The sequence below is a fragment of the Triticum dicoccoides genome, chromosome 7A (genome assembly GCF_002162155.2).
Source record: "Triticum dicoccoides isolate Atlit2015 ecotype Zavitan chromosome 7A, WEW_v2.0, whole genome shotgun sequence".
In the NCBI taxonomy this organism is placed as follows: domain Eukaryota; kingdom Viridiplantae; phylum Streptophyta; class Magnoliopsida; order Poales; family Poaceae; genus Triticum; species Triticum dicoccoides.
In genome coordinates, this window is record NC_041392.1 from 5,946,078 (window position 1) to 5,962,824 (window position 16,747).

Consider the following 16,747-nt stretch of genomic DNA (forward strand, 5'->3'; position numbering starts at 1 on the left):
TTTTCGTTACAATCGCTACGGACAGTGGGGTGATGATGGCTATGATGCGTACGGCGAGGGGCTGCTCCGTGGCTCTTCGTCGGGCGGTGGATGAGGTTTTGGATGGTATAATGACGGCAGAGTAGGACGCGACTTTCAAGGTCCTCCCGACAATTTTGTCGAGGGGGTGGCCGGCCCAACAGACCGGCTTTAACCGGGGAGCTCACCGTACATTCCGAGGTGGGCGAGGAGGGGGTCGACGTCCGCCTCCCCCGCGGCCTACTATTCATCATGTTGATACGGCAGCAACGGCACAGGCTGAACCTATTGATACGGTGCAGACCGTCAAGACTGCTCTTCCGGAGGTGGCTGTAGAAACAGTCCAGGCCTTGGCAGATGTCAGTATTCCGGTCACTAGTACCGTGGCTGCTAAGGTCGACGACGAGGATTCTGATATGGGTCCGGACAAACGAAACGGGGAAAAGTTTTCAAAGTGGGCTATTAAGAAAAAGAAGCTTCCGTGCTATAGATGTGGCGAGCCGGGTCATTTTGCGGCAGAGTGTACCACCGAGTTATGTGATTATTGCTCCAGATCGCAGCATACAACCGGTGAGTGTCCGTTGCTTTCTGGCCCCAAGCTGGTGGTCAATATCTATGGGGTTTGCTGTGAAGAGCTCATGTTTTTTGAGTCACCAGAGGTGGCACTAGTGACGCATGTGCAAGAGAGTTCTTACCCCACGGTTGTCAAGGTGACCAATGGGACTTTAACTAAGGCACAGATTGTGCAACATTTGTAGGATTTAGTGCCAGGCAACCATCGGTGGGACCTTGTTAGGTTGGAGGCCCAGACTTACAAGGTTGAGTTTCCCACTAAGGAGGATCAGATGCATACCCTTAAGTATGGCATGTGCATAGTTCAGAGCACCAATGTTATCCTCGCTTTTGATGAGTGGAAGGAGAAGGAGCCTGAGGGTACACCTTTAGAGAAGGTCTGGGTTCGTTTCTATGGTGCACCTCACAAGTATATTAATCATTTCTCGGTAGCTTGGAGTTTGGGTTCTATCATTGGTAAGACGGAACAGATTGACATGCCTTTTACTCGGGCACATGGAGGAGCGAGGTTACTAGTCAGTGTAGTCAGTCTGGAGTCCGTACCGGATGTTATCAAGTGGACGCGTGCCGGGGTTACCTATGTACTTGAGCTTGAGATTGAGGAAACACAGATACCGCAGGAGGGAGATGAGGTTCAGGGTATGGATACAACTGAGGTTGATGGTGCACCCGGGAATCAAGACAAGGGGTCGGAGAACACACCACGTGAACCGGCTAAGGGGCCACAATCACAGGGCACGGCAGATACGTCCGCTAAGGAGGCACCTCCCTCCACGACACCAATGACCTCACTTCGGTTTGGTTCTTTTGGAGCGTGGTCTACCCCCAGTCGGTTATGGAGCAACCGAGTTGAGGCGGATGATTCAGAGGAACTAGAGTTACCGGTAGCGACGCCCCCTACTGTTGGTTCATGTCCGTCACCGGGGTTTGATTCCGGACCACAACACTCGTCGAGCTGCGCGATACCGTTGGTGTGGGAGGGGGCGGTGTGCAGGAGGCCCGCGGTCCTAGCCCACCCCTAGCGGTTCCTACTCCTAGGGGGAGGGGCGCGGGTTGGAGGCCCGTGACGTCCTCTCCCCTCGGGCCAGTCCTAGGTGTCACGACCAGGAGCGCGGGCAGGAGGCCCGCAAATCTCCTTCTCCGACGTCATCTCCACGTCATGCTGACGGCTTGCGGGGGGGAATGAGACTGTTGAGCAGGTGGATCCACGGTCTCCTTCTCTAACTCCTACGACTGATGGTACCCGCTTGACCACGCCTTGCTCCTCTTCACCGACAATTAGGGAAGGCAGTCGGAGCGGGGACCACACGCCTCGGGAGAGGACTACAGAGGAGCTTGTGCTTTCGGTCGCGTCTCTGATCCGGTCATGGCTGGCAGGCGGATCAGCAGTCGGATCCAGGGCCAGCCAGATGCGGATGACCTTCAGCTAGCGCGCGCCAAGAGGGCGGCCATGCTTCGTGATGTGGAAGCAACTACAGGTATGTCTTTCGATAAGAGTCGTTCAATTATGCATTTTACCGAGCATGAGATTATTGATAAAGCAAACGACTTAGGGGTTACTTTGGGTTCAACTGAAATAGAGATAGCGAAGTCTGTTAATGACATTTTAGATTTAGAAGTCAAGAGGGCTTCTGAAATATTTCGGAACCTCGCATCAGTTAAACCAGTGAATAACGATGACATGAATAATCTAGGAATTGTAGCCCTGGAAAGCTTTTGTAATAATCTCTTACCTAATGAGGAGGCCGAAGATGAGGAGGGGTCTAAGAATATGGACATTGTAGAGCCCATGAGGGAGGGCGTTGTCCAGTATTATGTCGATCCTACGTTTCTGGAGGGTGCTGAGGAGAAGCCCAAGCGACCCTGGAAACGGAAAATTTATCCTACTTCGGCGGTGCGTAGAAGTGCTAGGGTCAAGCATAAAAAAATCCACGATGACTTATGAAAGGAATCTTTGGGAATAGCAGAGGTCTAGCTGACTTGGCTAAACGAAGGTTCCTGGCTGAGACAACGGTAGAGCAACATTTAGACTTTATTGTGCTTTTGGAAACTAGACGAGATAACTTCACCTCACAGTTCCTTGGAACTCTTTCCGGTGGAATTGATTTTGATTGGCATGTCTTACCTCCTAGAGGAAGATCTGGTGGGATCTTGCTAGGGGTTCGGTGTGCAACACTCGAGGTGCTTAACGTGGTTAGGAGAGATTTTACGGTCAAATTCAGGTGAGATCCAAATTGGATGGATTCCGATGGTCTCTTCTGGCTGTATATGGAGCAACACAACCCGAATTCAAACCATATTGTTTAGCTGAGTTGGTGTGGAGTTGTGGCGATGAATCCTTGCCAATCCTAGTCGGTGGGGACTTTAATATAATTCGGAGGAGAGAGGAAAAAAACAATGACAATTTTGATGGACGATGGTCTATGATGTTCAACATGATTATCGAGAGTCTTGATTTGAGACAAATTGAGCTCACCAGTAGACAATTTACTTGGGCCAATTCGTTGCCCATTCCGACTTATGATAAGTTGGATAGGGTACTCGCCAGTGTGGAATGGGAACAAAAGTACCCTTTAGTATCGGTTCATGCGATGCATAGAGGGATCTCAGATCATACACCTCTTCTTGTAGGCTTGGGAGAGGCTGCCCATGTCGCAAATAAGAATGCTTTTTCTTTCGAACTAGGTTGGTTCGAGAAAGAAAACTTTCTGGAGATCATTGCACGCGAATGGGCAAAACCTATTAGCGGTAGAACTAGCATTGAGAGGTGGCAAAATAAGATCAGACATCTGAGAAAGTTTTTGCGAGGTTGGGCCAGAAATGAGAGTGGGATATACAAGCAAGAGAAAGAACGCCTTACTCATTTAATTGAGACTTTAGATTTAAAAGCTGAAAGTAATCCCCTTACGATTACTAGGCAACACTCCAAGTCTGAAGCTGAGCAAGGCTTACGTGCGCTTCTTAGAGAAGAAGAGCTCAAGTGGGCACTGCGCACTAAAGTGCTTAAGGTTTTCCAAGGGAACGATAATACACAATTCTTCCATATGGTTGCGAATGGTAAACATAGGAAGAAGAAAATCATACAGCTCGAACAGGACGAGGGGATAATTCTAGGGCATGAGAATTTGAAAGCGTATATCTCTAATTACTATAAACAACTTTTTGGGCATCCGGAAGCAAGCACGGTGGCCCTAGATGAATCTGTTTTTGGAGATATACCTCAACTTTAGGTAGAGGAGAATGATATTCTATCTGCACCATTTACTGAGAAGGAGGTTTTGAATGCCATCTCACAAATGAAACCTAATAAAGCACAGGGACCAGATGGGTTTCCAGCTGAATTCTATAAGAAATGTTGGCATATTACTAAGAATGATCTTATGCCTATGTTTCATGACTCCTTTAGTGGCCATCTCGAGCTGTTTCATCTTAATTTTGGCCTGATTACACTGTTATCCAAAAAAGAATGCATATGATAAAGTTAAATGGCCCTTCCTTCAGTAGGCAATGCGCATGAAAGGATTTAGTGAGGCTTGGTGGAACCAAGTGGGTTCTCAAGTCCAGAATGGTAGTGTCGGAATCAAGATTAATGATGATATCGGTCATTACTTCCAGACACATAAGGGTTTGAGACAAGGAGATTCCATGTCTCATCTCTTATTTAATATAGTGGCCGATATGTTGGCCATTCTTATTGGCAGAGCCAAACAACATGGTCAGGTAGAGGGTTTAGTTCCTCATCTGGTCAATGGAGGAGTCTCTATCTTGCAGTATGCTGACGACACCATCTTATTCATGAAACATGATGATGTCTACTACACAACCTTCTTCTTGTAGACGTTGTTGGGCCTCCAAATGCAGAGGTTTGTAGGACAGTGGCCAATTTCCCTCAAGTGGATGACCTAAAGTTTATCAATCCGTAGGAGGCGTAGGATGAAGATGGTCTCTCTCAATCAAACCTGCAACCAAATAACAAAGAGTCTCTTGTGTCCCCAACACACCCAATACAATGGTAAATTGTATAGGTGCACTAGTTCGGCGAAGAGATGGTGATACAAGTGGTATATGGATGGTAGATAATAGTTTTTGTAATCTGAAAAATATAAAAACAGCAAGGCAACGAATGATAAAAGTGAGCGTAAACGGTATTGCAATGCGTTGAAACAAGGCCCAGGGTTCATACTTTCACTAGTGCAAGTCCTCTCAACAATAATAACATAATTGGATCATATAACTATCCCTGAACATGCAACAAAGAGTCACTCCAAAGTCACTAATAGCGGAGAACAAACGAAGAGATTATGGTAGGGTACGAAACCACCTCAAAGTTATTCTTTCCGATCAATCCGTTGGGCTATTCCTATGAGTGTCACAAACAGCCCTAGAGTTCGTACTAGAATAACACCTTAAGGCACAAATCAACCAAAACCCTAATGTCACCTAGATACTCCAATGTCACCTCAAGTATCCGTGGGTATGATTATACGATATGCATCACACAATCTCAGATTCATCTATTCAACCAACACATAGGACCTCAAAGAGTGCTCCAAAGTTTCTACCGGAGAATCACGACGAAAACGTGTGCCAACCCCTATGCATAGGTTCATGGGCGGAACCTGCAAGTTGATCACCAAACATACATCAAGTGAATCACGTGATATCCCATTGTCACCACAGATACGCACGGCAAGACATACATCAAGTGTTCTCAAATCTTTAAAGACTCAATCCGACAAGATAACTTCAAAGAGAAAACTCAATCCATTACAAGAGAGTAGAGGGGGAGAAAACATCATAGGATCCAAATATAATAGCAAAGCTCGCGATACATCAAGATCGTATCACCTCAAGAACACGAGAGAGAGAGAGAGAGAGAGAGAGAGAGAGAGAGAGAGAGATCAAACACATAGCTACTGGTACATACCCTCAGCCCCGAGGGAGAACTACTCCCTCCTCATCATGGAGAGCACCGGGATGATGAAGATGGCCACTGGAGAGGGATTCCTCCCTCCGGCAGGGAGCCGGAATGGGTCAAGATTGGCTTTCGGTGGCTACAGAGACTTCTGGCGGCGGAACTCTCGATCTATTGTGCTCCTGGATGTTTTTAGGGTATATGGAGATATATAGGCGGAAGAAGTACGTCAGGGGAGCCACAAGGGGCCCATTTATGAACTTTTAAACTTGTGAACAAAATTCGAAAAACCAGGAACATTTATGAACTTTTGAACAATTTTAGAAACCCTGAACAAAATTTAGAATGAATATTTTTGAAACTTTAGGATTTTTTTTTAAATTGGTAACATTTTTTATTTATGAGAAAATTTGTAAAGAAAATATTTTGAAACCCTAGAACTAAATTTGGGAAAAGCAAACATTTTTTAAAATATGTGTACATTTTTTTTAAATAAAGAACTTTTTTTTAATTTTGAACAAAAATTAAAAAGGAACATTTTTAAACTTCTGAACATTTTTTGAAAAGCGTGAACATTTTTTTAATTTAGGTACAATATTTGAAAACGAGAACATGTTGTGAAGTTTTGAACTAATTATGAGCAACACAAACATTTTTCAAAAAAAAAAGAGAAAACTTGAAAAAATGAAAATGAAAATAGAAGAAAAAGTAAAAAAAAGGAAATGAAAAAAACAGGTTCAGGAATCTCCTAGAAGGTTTCATAACCGGAAAAACCCGGCTCGGAACCACCTAGAAACTTCACAAAACCAGAAGCGCTGAAACCTTTAATGAGCCGGCCCATCCCGAATGCTCGTTGATCTTCCCTGTGCGTTGCTTCGCAACTTGCGGGAGCCACTAGTTAACGAGCACTCCTTCAAGAGCCTCGCATTGATCAGCGCCATTTGGCGCGCTCTCAGCCATTCGCCACGTGTCGCGTCCTGCGCACTCCCTCTGAATTTTATTTTTTTTAATTTTCCATACGCGTTTTTGGCTATTTAAACGGGGTTTTCCGGGTTTTTTCGACGTTTTGGTTTTCCACCGGTCTTCCTTAGCTTTTCGACAAAAAAAACAATTGAAAAAAAATTGCATGAAAAACGTGTTTTTTTTCTTTTGCGAGAGTCACGGTTTTCCTTCCACGAGAGGCACGGTTTTTGCTTTCGCGACAGTCACGGCCGTGCCTCTCGGAAACGAAAAAACGTATTTTTTTTCTTTCGTGGGAGTCATAGTTTTGCTTCCGTGAGAGGCACGGTTGTACTTTCGCGAGATTCACGGTCGTACTTTCGTTTTATCTTTTTTTTTCCTTTCGTGAGAGTCACGGTTTTGCTTCCGCGAGAGGCACGATTGTGATTTTGTGAGAGGTACGGGCGTGCCTATTTCGGAAAGGAAAAAATCCGTGCTCCCGGTTCGGTTTTTCCGTCCGGTTTTTCCGTGAAAAAATTGTTCGTCAAAAGTCAAAACCTATTAACATGGGATCTAGTTTTGAAGATCTCGACGCGACGAATCCAACAGTGAAAACGGCTTAAGATTTGAACGCTCGATTTGAAAGATAAAACGTTCTTAATAAACGGATCTACGAAAAAAGAGAAAATTCCCAGGTTGCGACAAGTGACGCGCTGCATGTGCGTCATTTGTTGCAATCTGGGAAGTTGAAGATCTTTGCAACGAGTACTCATCAACTAGCGATTTCGGCAACTTGCCGCAGCGAGCGGCAAATAGGAAAACACCCACAACGACGGATCGACTGGACTCATTCCCGTAACGGACTGTAGTTAGCAAATTGGTAACTGGGCTAAGAGAAAAGGCCCAAATAACTAGAGGGCTCAGTTATTTCTTCTGGAGTAGCTGCCACAGTTGGCCCATAAAAAAACTGCGTTAAAGAACAAAACTGACAGCACATCTAACGGCCAGAAGTTTTTTTTTTTTTTTTGCGGGGGTAACGGCCAGAAGTTGCTCAAAAAAAAAATTCTAACGGCCAGATCACGTGAACAGACGGTCGTGAGGGGCTGGGTTTAGGTTCGGTTTTACTGTCCTATAAATTCCTATATATTGTTGCATGCCCTGACGCACCATGATGTTTATTCTTTTTAGAATGCAACAAATTTGCCCACAATGCAACAAATTAGAACTGAACATTTCAAACAAATGCCAAGAAAAAGGAACAAAGAAATATTGTTCTAATGGCTTGCAATGGGTGTGTTCCTGGAAGGGATAAAAGGAGCAATGCCCCTGGCTCTGCTCCTCTTCTCTCCCATCTCCTCTGGATGTCAGTTCAACAATCAAAATTAAGCCATGAACAACAACACTCCAACAAGATGAGCTCACTGCAACAGCAAGAAGCAATCAACCACAAAACTACATACATTTACTCTGCTAATGTTCGGCGTAAATTTGGAAGAACAAAGAAAAGACCGTCTGTCTCTGTGGAATCAAGCACACCGAATGAATCGTGCTACGCTAGGAAAAACAAGAGCAAAACAAACCGAAAAACGACTAAGCAGCTCCAAATCGCAGCTCTATACACACCACGCACGTCACCAGCGGCTCGGTTCAGCTCAGGCTTCACCCGCCGAAGAACGAGAAGAAGCCGCCCTTCTTCTTGGGCCGCTCCTGCTCCTCGACCATGACGGCCGTCATCGCGTCCCGCTCCACCAGACGCCACGTTGCCTGCTCCAGGGCGAGGCCTGCAGGCGTGGGCGGGTCCGTCAGCACCAACGGCACGCCCCTGTTTGTGCTGCGGATTACCTCTGAATCTTCTGGCACCACACCTAGCAGAGGTAACCCGAGCATTTCTTGCACGTCGAGCGCTGACATCATGTCCTCCCCCCTCACCAGGTCCGGCCGCACTCTGTTCACGATGATCTTGATGTCCTTGATGCCGTCACACTCCAGCAGCCCCGCGACGCGGTCTGCATCACGGAGTGCCGTGATGTCAGGAGTGGTGACAAGCACTGCCTCTTCTGCAGGGGCGATGGCTGTGACAAACCCAGCATCAACACCTACAAGGCAAAAACTCAAGATAAGCAGTGTAAAGATGAGCGGTTCAGCCTTTCAGGCAACTGCATGAAACAGGGTTGAATGCAAACTGCAGAGGCTGGGAAGGAATCAGACTTCTTGTAGAACTGTTACTGATGATGCAAATTATACTACAGAATCATGCAAATGTTCACTGCTACTCCCTCCGTTCCAAATTACTCGTCGTGGTTTTAGTTTAATTTGAACTAAAACCACGACGAGTAATTTGGAACGGAGGGAGTACATTACAGATACATGATCCTACTAGCCACCAGGCAGTTTGTTAAAACGGCGGGGACAAGTTCAAGCAGTGAAACTTGAATAATGCTGCTTGAGAACAGCAGTAAGAAAATGCAAAACTAAGATACACTGTTGTAAGAATAACCCGATAAATGGCTCAAATCTGACAAATCCAGATACCATCCCCATACCGGCCAAGTGCACACGCATCATGAAACAATCAGAGATTCAGAACAAGTCCTGGCTCTGAAATCCTTATGATCTAGGGAGGGGTGAACAAACAGCAGTAGCTGCATTCCTCAAGCAAATCAAGGGGCACAGAACACTGACAATCAACCATACTGGTTATTACACGACGCTGTCCATTTTATAAGAGTAATCGGTACTAGAGTGTAGAGGTATTACGGTATAATCATACGATTAATCAACTGAACTACACTAGAGAATATCATGGGTAATGGATTCATGGTAGAATCATACTGATAAGATTGTGTTGAACAAATGAGCTAATTGCAATTTTGACTCATCAGGGCGATGCAAATGCGGAATTCACGCGAGCAAAAAATGCGGCGAGCGGCGAGGCCGGACCTGCAGGGCAGTCGATGAGGATGAAGGCGGGCGGGTCGGCGCCGCGGCGGAGGGCGTCGGCGACCCAGGTGAGGGTCTTGGAGCCGAAGGCGAGGGGCAGCTTGGAGCGGGGCTTGGAGAGGCAGAGCAGGTGGAGGCCCCGGAGGGAGCGGTGGCGGACGAGGGCCTGGTCGAGGCGGCAGTCGCCGGCGAGCACGTCGGCGGCGGTCAGGTTCACCCGGTTCTCCAGCCCCAGCAGCAGGTCGAGGTTCCGGAGGCCCGCGTCGGCGTCCACGGCCACCACGGGGAGCCCCAGCCGCGCCAGGGAGGCGGCCAGGTTGGCCGTGGTGGTGGTCTTCCCCACGCCGCCCTTGCCCGAGGTCACCACCACCACCCGCGGCGTCGGGCCCGACAGCTCCGGCGCCGTGCGCCCCCCGCCGCCGTTGTGGCGCGCGGAGGCCCGCGCCGGAGCGGGCAAGGGGGGCCGTGGCGGCAGCAGGAGCCGCGGCGCGAACGCCATTGGGCGCGGCGGCTAGGGTTTCGGGAGGATCTCACGAGGAGGCGGGGGTGGCGGCTGCGCCCATGGCTGATGGGAACCAACACTAGACTCCAACACAGTCAAAAAACAAATTCCCATTTTACCCTCACAAAAACAAGGTTAAAATGGCACTGCTTTTTTTCTTTGTTATAAGCTACATAAAATTTGTCCTTTAAGATTGATCTAAATGTACACAATTTGGTTTTGTGATGATCAGCTTTTAACTTCATGTCACAGATTTCCGCAAGCATTTTACCCCAACCAACTAATAACACCATCAAGTTCAGCATGAGGTGCATTTCTCCCACTTTGTTGGGCTAAAAAACACAGTATTGTCCAAGGCTGACATCCATCGATATATTGGTCTTTTTAATTTATTTTTTGGATTTTAACTTTGTGTCACAGCCTTTTATCCCGGTTGATGTGAATGGTTAGTTTTTCCTCAAAAAAGAAAGAAAAACATCAGGGGGACCAAATGCAAATATGTTATTGTTAATCTGGTCCTTTTTTTAGTATTTATACAAAAATGAAAAACAAATAGTCAGACACAGACACAGACACAGACACAGGTACAGATGTGGCTGCTACAATGACAGCACCCAATGTATCCTCCCTCGCTCCCTCCCTCACCAGATCATCATCAGCAGCCCATCCAACCATTTCAGACACAAAGTACTACATACATGGCGCACGCCCGCACCAGCGACACTTCCTCCCCGACGAGCTATCTTATCTTGTAGCAACCGCAAACGCTAGCGCAAGTTCATGGACACAGAACATGGTGGTTTGTTTGGGTAACAGGGAATGGCGACGACAGGCACAACAGAGACGTTCTTCATCTGTATCTCAGGTTCATGTCCAGCTCAGGCCCGTACATGCTGCCACCAGGCACAGGACCGGCCATGGCTGGATGTATCTGCTTTGATCTTGCTGTGAGCTCCATCTGCATCAACCTCTCAAAGGCGTCTGGGTGGTTGCCTCGCACCTCTGGACCCGATGGACCTACATAAAGAAAACAGAGTTCGATCATAATAAATTCAGGATAAAACTGAACGGTTTGGATGTCACGTGTCTGCTAATTCAAACTGGAAAAACAAGAAACCATTTCCCTGAAATCAGGGAGAAACAAGGAGATAGTAAACTACCTTTAACTTTGAGTATAAATGATTGTCTTTTCATGTTTTAACAGTAAATGAAGTTCCGATGAAAGATCATAACCACCAAAAGGATGTAGAATTCAACTCCAATCAACCAATTCAGATTGGTAAAATGTCAGGCACAACTTGAATGAGTGGGTTTTGTGGAATGTAATACTAAGAGAAGTCAGATTTTGGAACTAAACAGATCGTTCTTGTCTTAGTCACCAACAGCAGGCCAGAGCCTCTCTGCCATCAAAACTTTGAAACAAACCAAACAGTGACGGAATAAACTGCAACACAAAGTACAAAATGAACTTGTACAGACTCTTACCTGGCGGCATCAGTCCAAAGTCACCATAGCTGGGCTGGCAAGGGTGCATATGGAAATTATTTACATTGTTCATCTCAGGTCTATAACCAGCCGCCTGATGCACAGGCTGAGATGGCAGAACACCTCTTGGCAAGCCTTCTGCTGGAAAACTCCCACTCATGCGCTGCAGCATAAGATGATGGGCAGCAGGATCTACATGAGGGACCCCTGGAGCATTTAGTGTGTGTTGCATAGGATTCATGTTAGGTGGGAAGGAACGACGGGGATCATGCCGTATCGCTTGTGGCATGTCAAATGGGGCTTGCTGACTCCTATTACCAACGTGATCCAGCATCGGACGAGGAGCCAGTGCAGGTTGCCTACCACCCTGTAGAAGATGGTAAAGATTCTGGGACTCAACCTGATAACGCTGTTCATGGGAACGAGGCCCCAGAGCATCAGGACCAAGTACTTGAGCAGGTTCTACATCACCAGGCACAAGGCTTTGAAGCTTATAGTTAAGATCATCAACTGCCTTCTCCGGTAATTGCACCTCCACCCTACCGGATCTCAGTGATGGCAACATATCAGGCTTTCGAACACCGAAAGAGTCATTCATTGTAAACAAACTGTCTTCCTCAGGCAGATTAATTTCCAACCCATTCTTGTCAAAGCTGGTACCCTGACTTGGACCACTGAATGATGTATTCCTGTACTCTATTCCAGTTCTTGGTTCTTTAAAAGGATCTCCACCTTCATTGCTGTTGAAGGGCAGAGCCTCTTCACCAGGGTAGTATCCTTCATGACTAGATGCAGATCCCCGAATAGAAACTGGTGCATCCTTGGAATGGAGCTCGTTCATAAATGCAGCCCCGAATAATGCTTCCAAGGTCACGCTCTTCCCTGAAGCAGGAACAGTTTCAGTTTTGTTAATCGGAACAGTTTCAGTTTTGTTACTCGGAACAGTTCCATATATACCACCATTGGCCATGGCATTTACATCAGAACTCTGTGGTTCATCAGCTGATCCTATGTGGAAACCAAACGGAGATGATCCCTTGCTATCTGTTCCCTTCTGTAATAATGAAAGAAGATGGTGTGATGCATGATTGTCTACAGCTACTTTCTGCTTGGTGGCTGGCTCATCCAAAACAGCCTGATGCCTCTGTACAGCACTCTTCTGAGTAGAACCACTGTTGCTAGCAACCTGTGCCAGCATCGCCTGCTCAAGATCCTCACATGTCATCATAACTGGAGCTGGTGGCTCTGGGATACCAGCATGCCTGTACTGTTCCTGGATACCACCAGCAGGTGCAGGAGATGGAAATGGTAGTAGCCTTGATGAAGCATCGAATTTATCAGTAGTTAATTTTGATGATAAATTCTGATGAATAGCACCGTCAGACAAAGTTGGACCAGGAACTATGTTTTGTTGGCCTGGTTTGTCATTGTTCACAATCATGGAGAGCAGGCTCTTTGATGGTAAGTCCTCTGAAGGTTTTGAATCTACAGTATATGCAAATACAAAAAATCATCAAAAGAACCTTGTAAAATAAAAGGAGAAGTGTAAAGATGTCTTTTAACCTAAATTTACTTTGCATACTGGAAAGAGGGATATGCATACAAAATTTATTTCTGTTAGGAAATTTCCGTGGCATGACGATTCTACTTCTATTGACTGACACATAGCATATGACACAATTATGAAACAGGATTACCTTCATCACGAAACCAGCGAGCAAATTTGGATGATTCTGGTACAGAAGAGGCCATCATATCAGCACCCGTATTCAGCTGTTGACTCTGAAAAAAGACGGCGGAGACAGAATAAACACACGGCAGTTAATAGATATATCTGAATGCCCAACAAATCTGTAACTTCCTTCTTACTGGAGAACCTTGCAGCAACGTGGCAATAACCAGGAATATTTTCACTTCTGCACTGTGATCACCAAATGCTACTTTTAAGCACGAGCGCATAACAGGTTAAGTTATGGGTATGATGCCATCTAAAGAAGTAAAAGGGCTAAGAAGTTTATATCACCATCAGCTATCAACGTTCAAGACTACATGTAGATGACTTACATGATTTGATAGAAAATATCTCAGCAGCCATTCATCCCCAGAAACAAAAATTGTTGAATTGGCACAGAAAAAGATGATCATATTTGAGTAAGACCCATTGGGATTTTATGACGACATGAACAGCATAAAACCGTCATAACATCAGATATAAAATTACAGAGGTGCAAATTCAGTCAACAGCACATTTACATTCAGAGAATAAGGTTGGTCCATGTCACAGCTCATAACCGTACAAAATGGTCTTAGTTTTGTAATATGTGAGTATTTAATGCTTATATGCAGAGATGACAGAGATCCACATGAGACAACCGCACATGTCGGAACGTAAGAGTGAGCACAACAAAATAAGGATTAGTTGGCATAGTACCTCAACATATGTCGGTAAATTGCCACTGCCTTTTGACAATGCGTTGCCAAAGAACTCTTCCAAGATTGAGATTGAATTGTCCTTCCCAACTGAACCACCATTTTTTGACATGCCCTGTTTCTCAATGGAGTATTTATCATCCATTGCATCAGCTTCCCACTCCTCAGTTCCTTTCAGAATTTTAGGAACAAATTCAGTTGAAGAGCGAACGCCTCCAGATGGAAGTGTGTGCTTTTGATGTACACCAATGTTGTCAGAAATGCCCTTCTTTTTGTTGCTTGCAGTGATGTCTGTTGCTGACTGGTTTCCCTCTACTTGGCTACTAAATTGCACAATAGTCGGTAACTTATCCTCTCTAGCAGGAATGTGAGCCTAAAAAAGAGCAAAACACAACTGAGAAACAGTATGGCATTGGCAGATAGTATATTGTTAACATGTTCTGCTACAGAGATGGCAACTAGAATCCCAAGAGTGATATTCCCTTTATACTGATGAACACATCAATCTAGTAATTGCAGAAATCAGAACAATATCTCATAGTGCATGAGTATCATAAACTATAAAGTAACTGCTTTTCACCTGGTATTACACTCATGTCAGTAAAAGATAAACAGATGAACCCATTAGACATGAGTAAAAACTGTCAGCAATAGTAAAAAGATTTTGACCAATTTTGATCACAGAGAAGATGTGATGGTTCAGTAAACTAATTTTTAATACCAGATCTTGTTAGCAACTACATGGTACAGAGCTGTTACTTAGATGATGATTGCATGCATTTGCTGGCATCTAACTATATTACTGAAACAATGTCAAGCTGTGCACCTTTGGTTCAAGTGCAATGTTGGACGACTGGGACTGAACCTTTTTCTCCACAACTGCATTTGAGAAACCAGGCGGGACAAGTGGCCTCGCCGCAGGAGCTGGTAGAACTGAAGATGTTTTAGTGGTATCTTGATGAACTGAGGGCACTATTCCATCTGGCTTCCCACTGTTAGTTGCGGAACCTAAGTTTTCAGTAGAATTCTGTAACATCGTCATGATATCATCACCAGGACCACTCTTCTTTTCTTGCAGAGATTTATGTTGCTCTTTCCTCATCAATTCAAATGATGCTGCACAGAAGGGCAGCATCAGATATTGTAGATGACTACAGCAGAAACAACATACATTATACGTGGCAGTAATAAATACTGACCCCTTCGTTTCTTTTCTTCTTCTGCTCTATCATCATTTGAGCATTCAAAAGACCCAAATGTTTCATCATTCATTGAGTCAACATCTTTTCGTGAAAGAGGTCCAGCCTGTCATTGGTGTGTAATGTATTCACTAAACAATTGCAGTTGATCTACAATATAAAGAAGGATGGAGAGACACGCGTGGAAGCTCAGACCTTGTAAGGGCGTGGTGGCTGATAGCGCTCAGCTGTCCTGTTTGGCTGAGGCGCATTCCCACGATCCTTGGCCGCCAGCGGCCCTGCATATCCTGATGGTCTAGGGAATCCACCGATTCCCAGTAGGCCATCATGTTCTACTTTTTGCCAAGTGCGCTTGTATTGGGTTCCATTATGCCTATCTGCAGACATAAAAAGAATACCACAGCAGATAAGAAGAATGCCAGTTGACATGTCTACTAAAGTAATAAGTGTGTAAGTTAGGATGCACAGGAAAGAAAATTAGTATATAAACAGTATGACAATGTAATTAATTGACTTCATCTGTTTACTATTATTAGCGACACCGACAGACACACAAGCACAAACTAGCACATCAGGTTTCCTTTTTGAGACACAGAGTAAAAAGCTCCTGATACGCAACAAAATATCATTTATTTCACCAACGGAGTGGTCATATCGAAAAGGGTAACGTAACAACTATTAGCTAATTCTTCTTTCACATGTTCCCAGAGCTAAAAGGAAAGCAAGTACTGACAGCAAACACTTGCCCGAAAAGAACGCATGCTTACCCTGTGTCAACGAGTCGCGGTCAGGAAAGTCCCCTTCCCGGTCACTCGACCCCGTCGAGCGAGTGTCCCACCTTCCGCCGGAGCTCCCGCCACGCGACGAGTAAGTGTAACCCCCGGAACCGTCGGACCTTCCCAGGGGCGTCGTGTACTGGCCCCTGTTGCCCCTCTCGTACGCCACCGACGACGCCTCCTGCAGCTCACTGCTCAAAGACAGAGATAAAAGGTTGTCGCCACCTGAACGCCGCAGACAAATGAAAGAAGTTACACAAACAAGGAGGGCAAAGCGACAGGCGTACTTGAGGAGCGACAGGTTGACGCCGGGGGGCAGATTCTTGCAGCGGTCAGACTCGCCGATCGAGATGAGGAACTCCCTCGAGTAGACCGTCCTCATGTTCCTGCTGGCACAGACAGACAAACACGCAATCGGCGCAGCGGATCAGCAAATCAGATGAAGGGGAGTCTCTAGCACCCTGGCAGCAACAGACAACGCAGGGCATAGTGATGAGTGGTGCTCACTTGGGGGCCTCGGAGCTCATCGCCAACAGCAACACCTCTAGGCTCTAGGGGCTAGGCTAAAATCTCTGTCAGCAGCAGTAGCAAATAATTAACCGGGGCGAGAGGGAGGGAGGCGGTGGTCGGGCTCAAGCCGCGGCCGCCATCCTAGGTCGAATGAAATCTAGCTCATCCCACGCCGCGCGCCGAAACCCAGCCTCCCCTCCGTCGCCGGGGGCGAGAAGAACCCGCCCCGGACGGTGGCCGCCGGGAATCCTCCTCCTGCAGCACGCGAAACCCGCATCAGGACCCACGGGCGGAGCTAGCCGGGGGAAAAACAAACGGGGAACCGCGATTCAGAGGCGAATCTGGGCGGGGGAGGCCCGGAGCGGCGTGAGCCGGGCCCTGCGCACCTGGGTTTTCCGGGGATCCGCGGCCGGCGACGCGTCGGAGACGGCGGCGGCGGGGGCGGATTTGGGTGCTCCGA

General features: G+C 46.4%; 2 protein-coding genes across 3 annotated transcripts; both read right to left on the reverse strand.

Moving 5' to 3' along the window:
- Positions 1–7,863: 7,863 nt before the first annotated feature.
- Positions 7,864–9,934, reverse strand: LOC119332155 (putative septum site-determining protein minD homolog, chloroplastic). The gene is made up of 2 exons (XM_037605321.1): positions 9,386–9,934; positions 7,864–8,541 (listed from the first exon to the last, which is right to left on the reverse strand). The coding sequence occupies exons 1-2, from the start codon at positions 9,882–9,884 to the stop codon at positions 8,105–8,107; spliced, it is 936 nt and encodes a 311-aa protein (XP_037461218.1). The 5' UTR covers positions 9,885–9,934; the 3' UTR covers positions 7,864–8,104.
- Positions 9,935–10,369: 435 nt separating this feature from the next.
- Positions 10,370–16,747, reverse strand: LOC119328651. 2 transcript variants are annotated; one of them, XM_037601629.1, is made up of 11 exons: positions 16,674–16,747; positions 16,285–16,542; positions 16,065–16,166; positions 15,769–15,968; positions 15,197–15,378; positions 15,002–15,107; positions 14,629–14,918; positions 13,804–14,175; positions 13,070–13,154; positions 11,373–12,857; positions 10,370–10,904 (listed from the first exon to the last, which is right to left on the reverse strand). In XM_037601629.1, the coding sequence occupies exons 2-11, from the start codon at positions 16,302–16,304 to the stop codon at positions 10,738–10,740; spliced, it is 3,009 nt and encodes a 1,002-aa protein (XP_037457526.1). In that variant the 5' UTR covers positions 16,305–16,542; positions 16,674–16,747; the 3' UTR covers positions 10,370–10,737. The 2 variants fall into 2 exon arrangements, with proteins under 2 accessions (XP_037457526.1, XP_037457527.1); XM_037601630.1 differs by having other exon boundaries at positions 10,738–10,904; positions 16,065–16,163.

Coding starts and splice junctions, on each gene's coding strand:
- LOC119328651 (XM_037601629.1), bottom strand. CDS start 16,304: ATGAGCTCCGAGGCCCCCAA. Junction 13,155..13,803: donor ATTTACCGACATATGTTGAG/GTACTATGCCAA, acceptor GTCTTTTTTCAG/AGTCAACAGCTGAATACGGG. Junction 12,858..13,069: donor TCGCTGGTTTCGTGATGAAG/GTAATCCTGTTT, acceptor CATATACTGTAG/ATTCAAAACCTTCAGAGGAC.
- LOC119332155 (XM_037605321.1), bottom strand. CDS start 9,884: ATGGCGTTCGCGCCGCGGCTCCTGCTGCCGCCACGGCCCCCCTTGCCC. Junction 8,542..9,385: donor CCTCATCGACTGCCCTGCAG/GTCCGGCCTCGC, acceptor TTTGCCTTGTAG/GTGTTGATGCTGGGTTTGTC.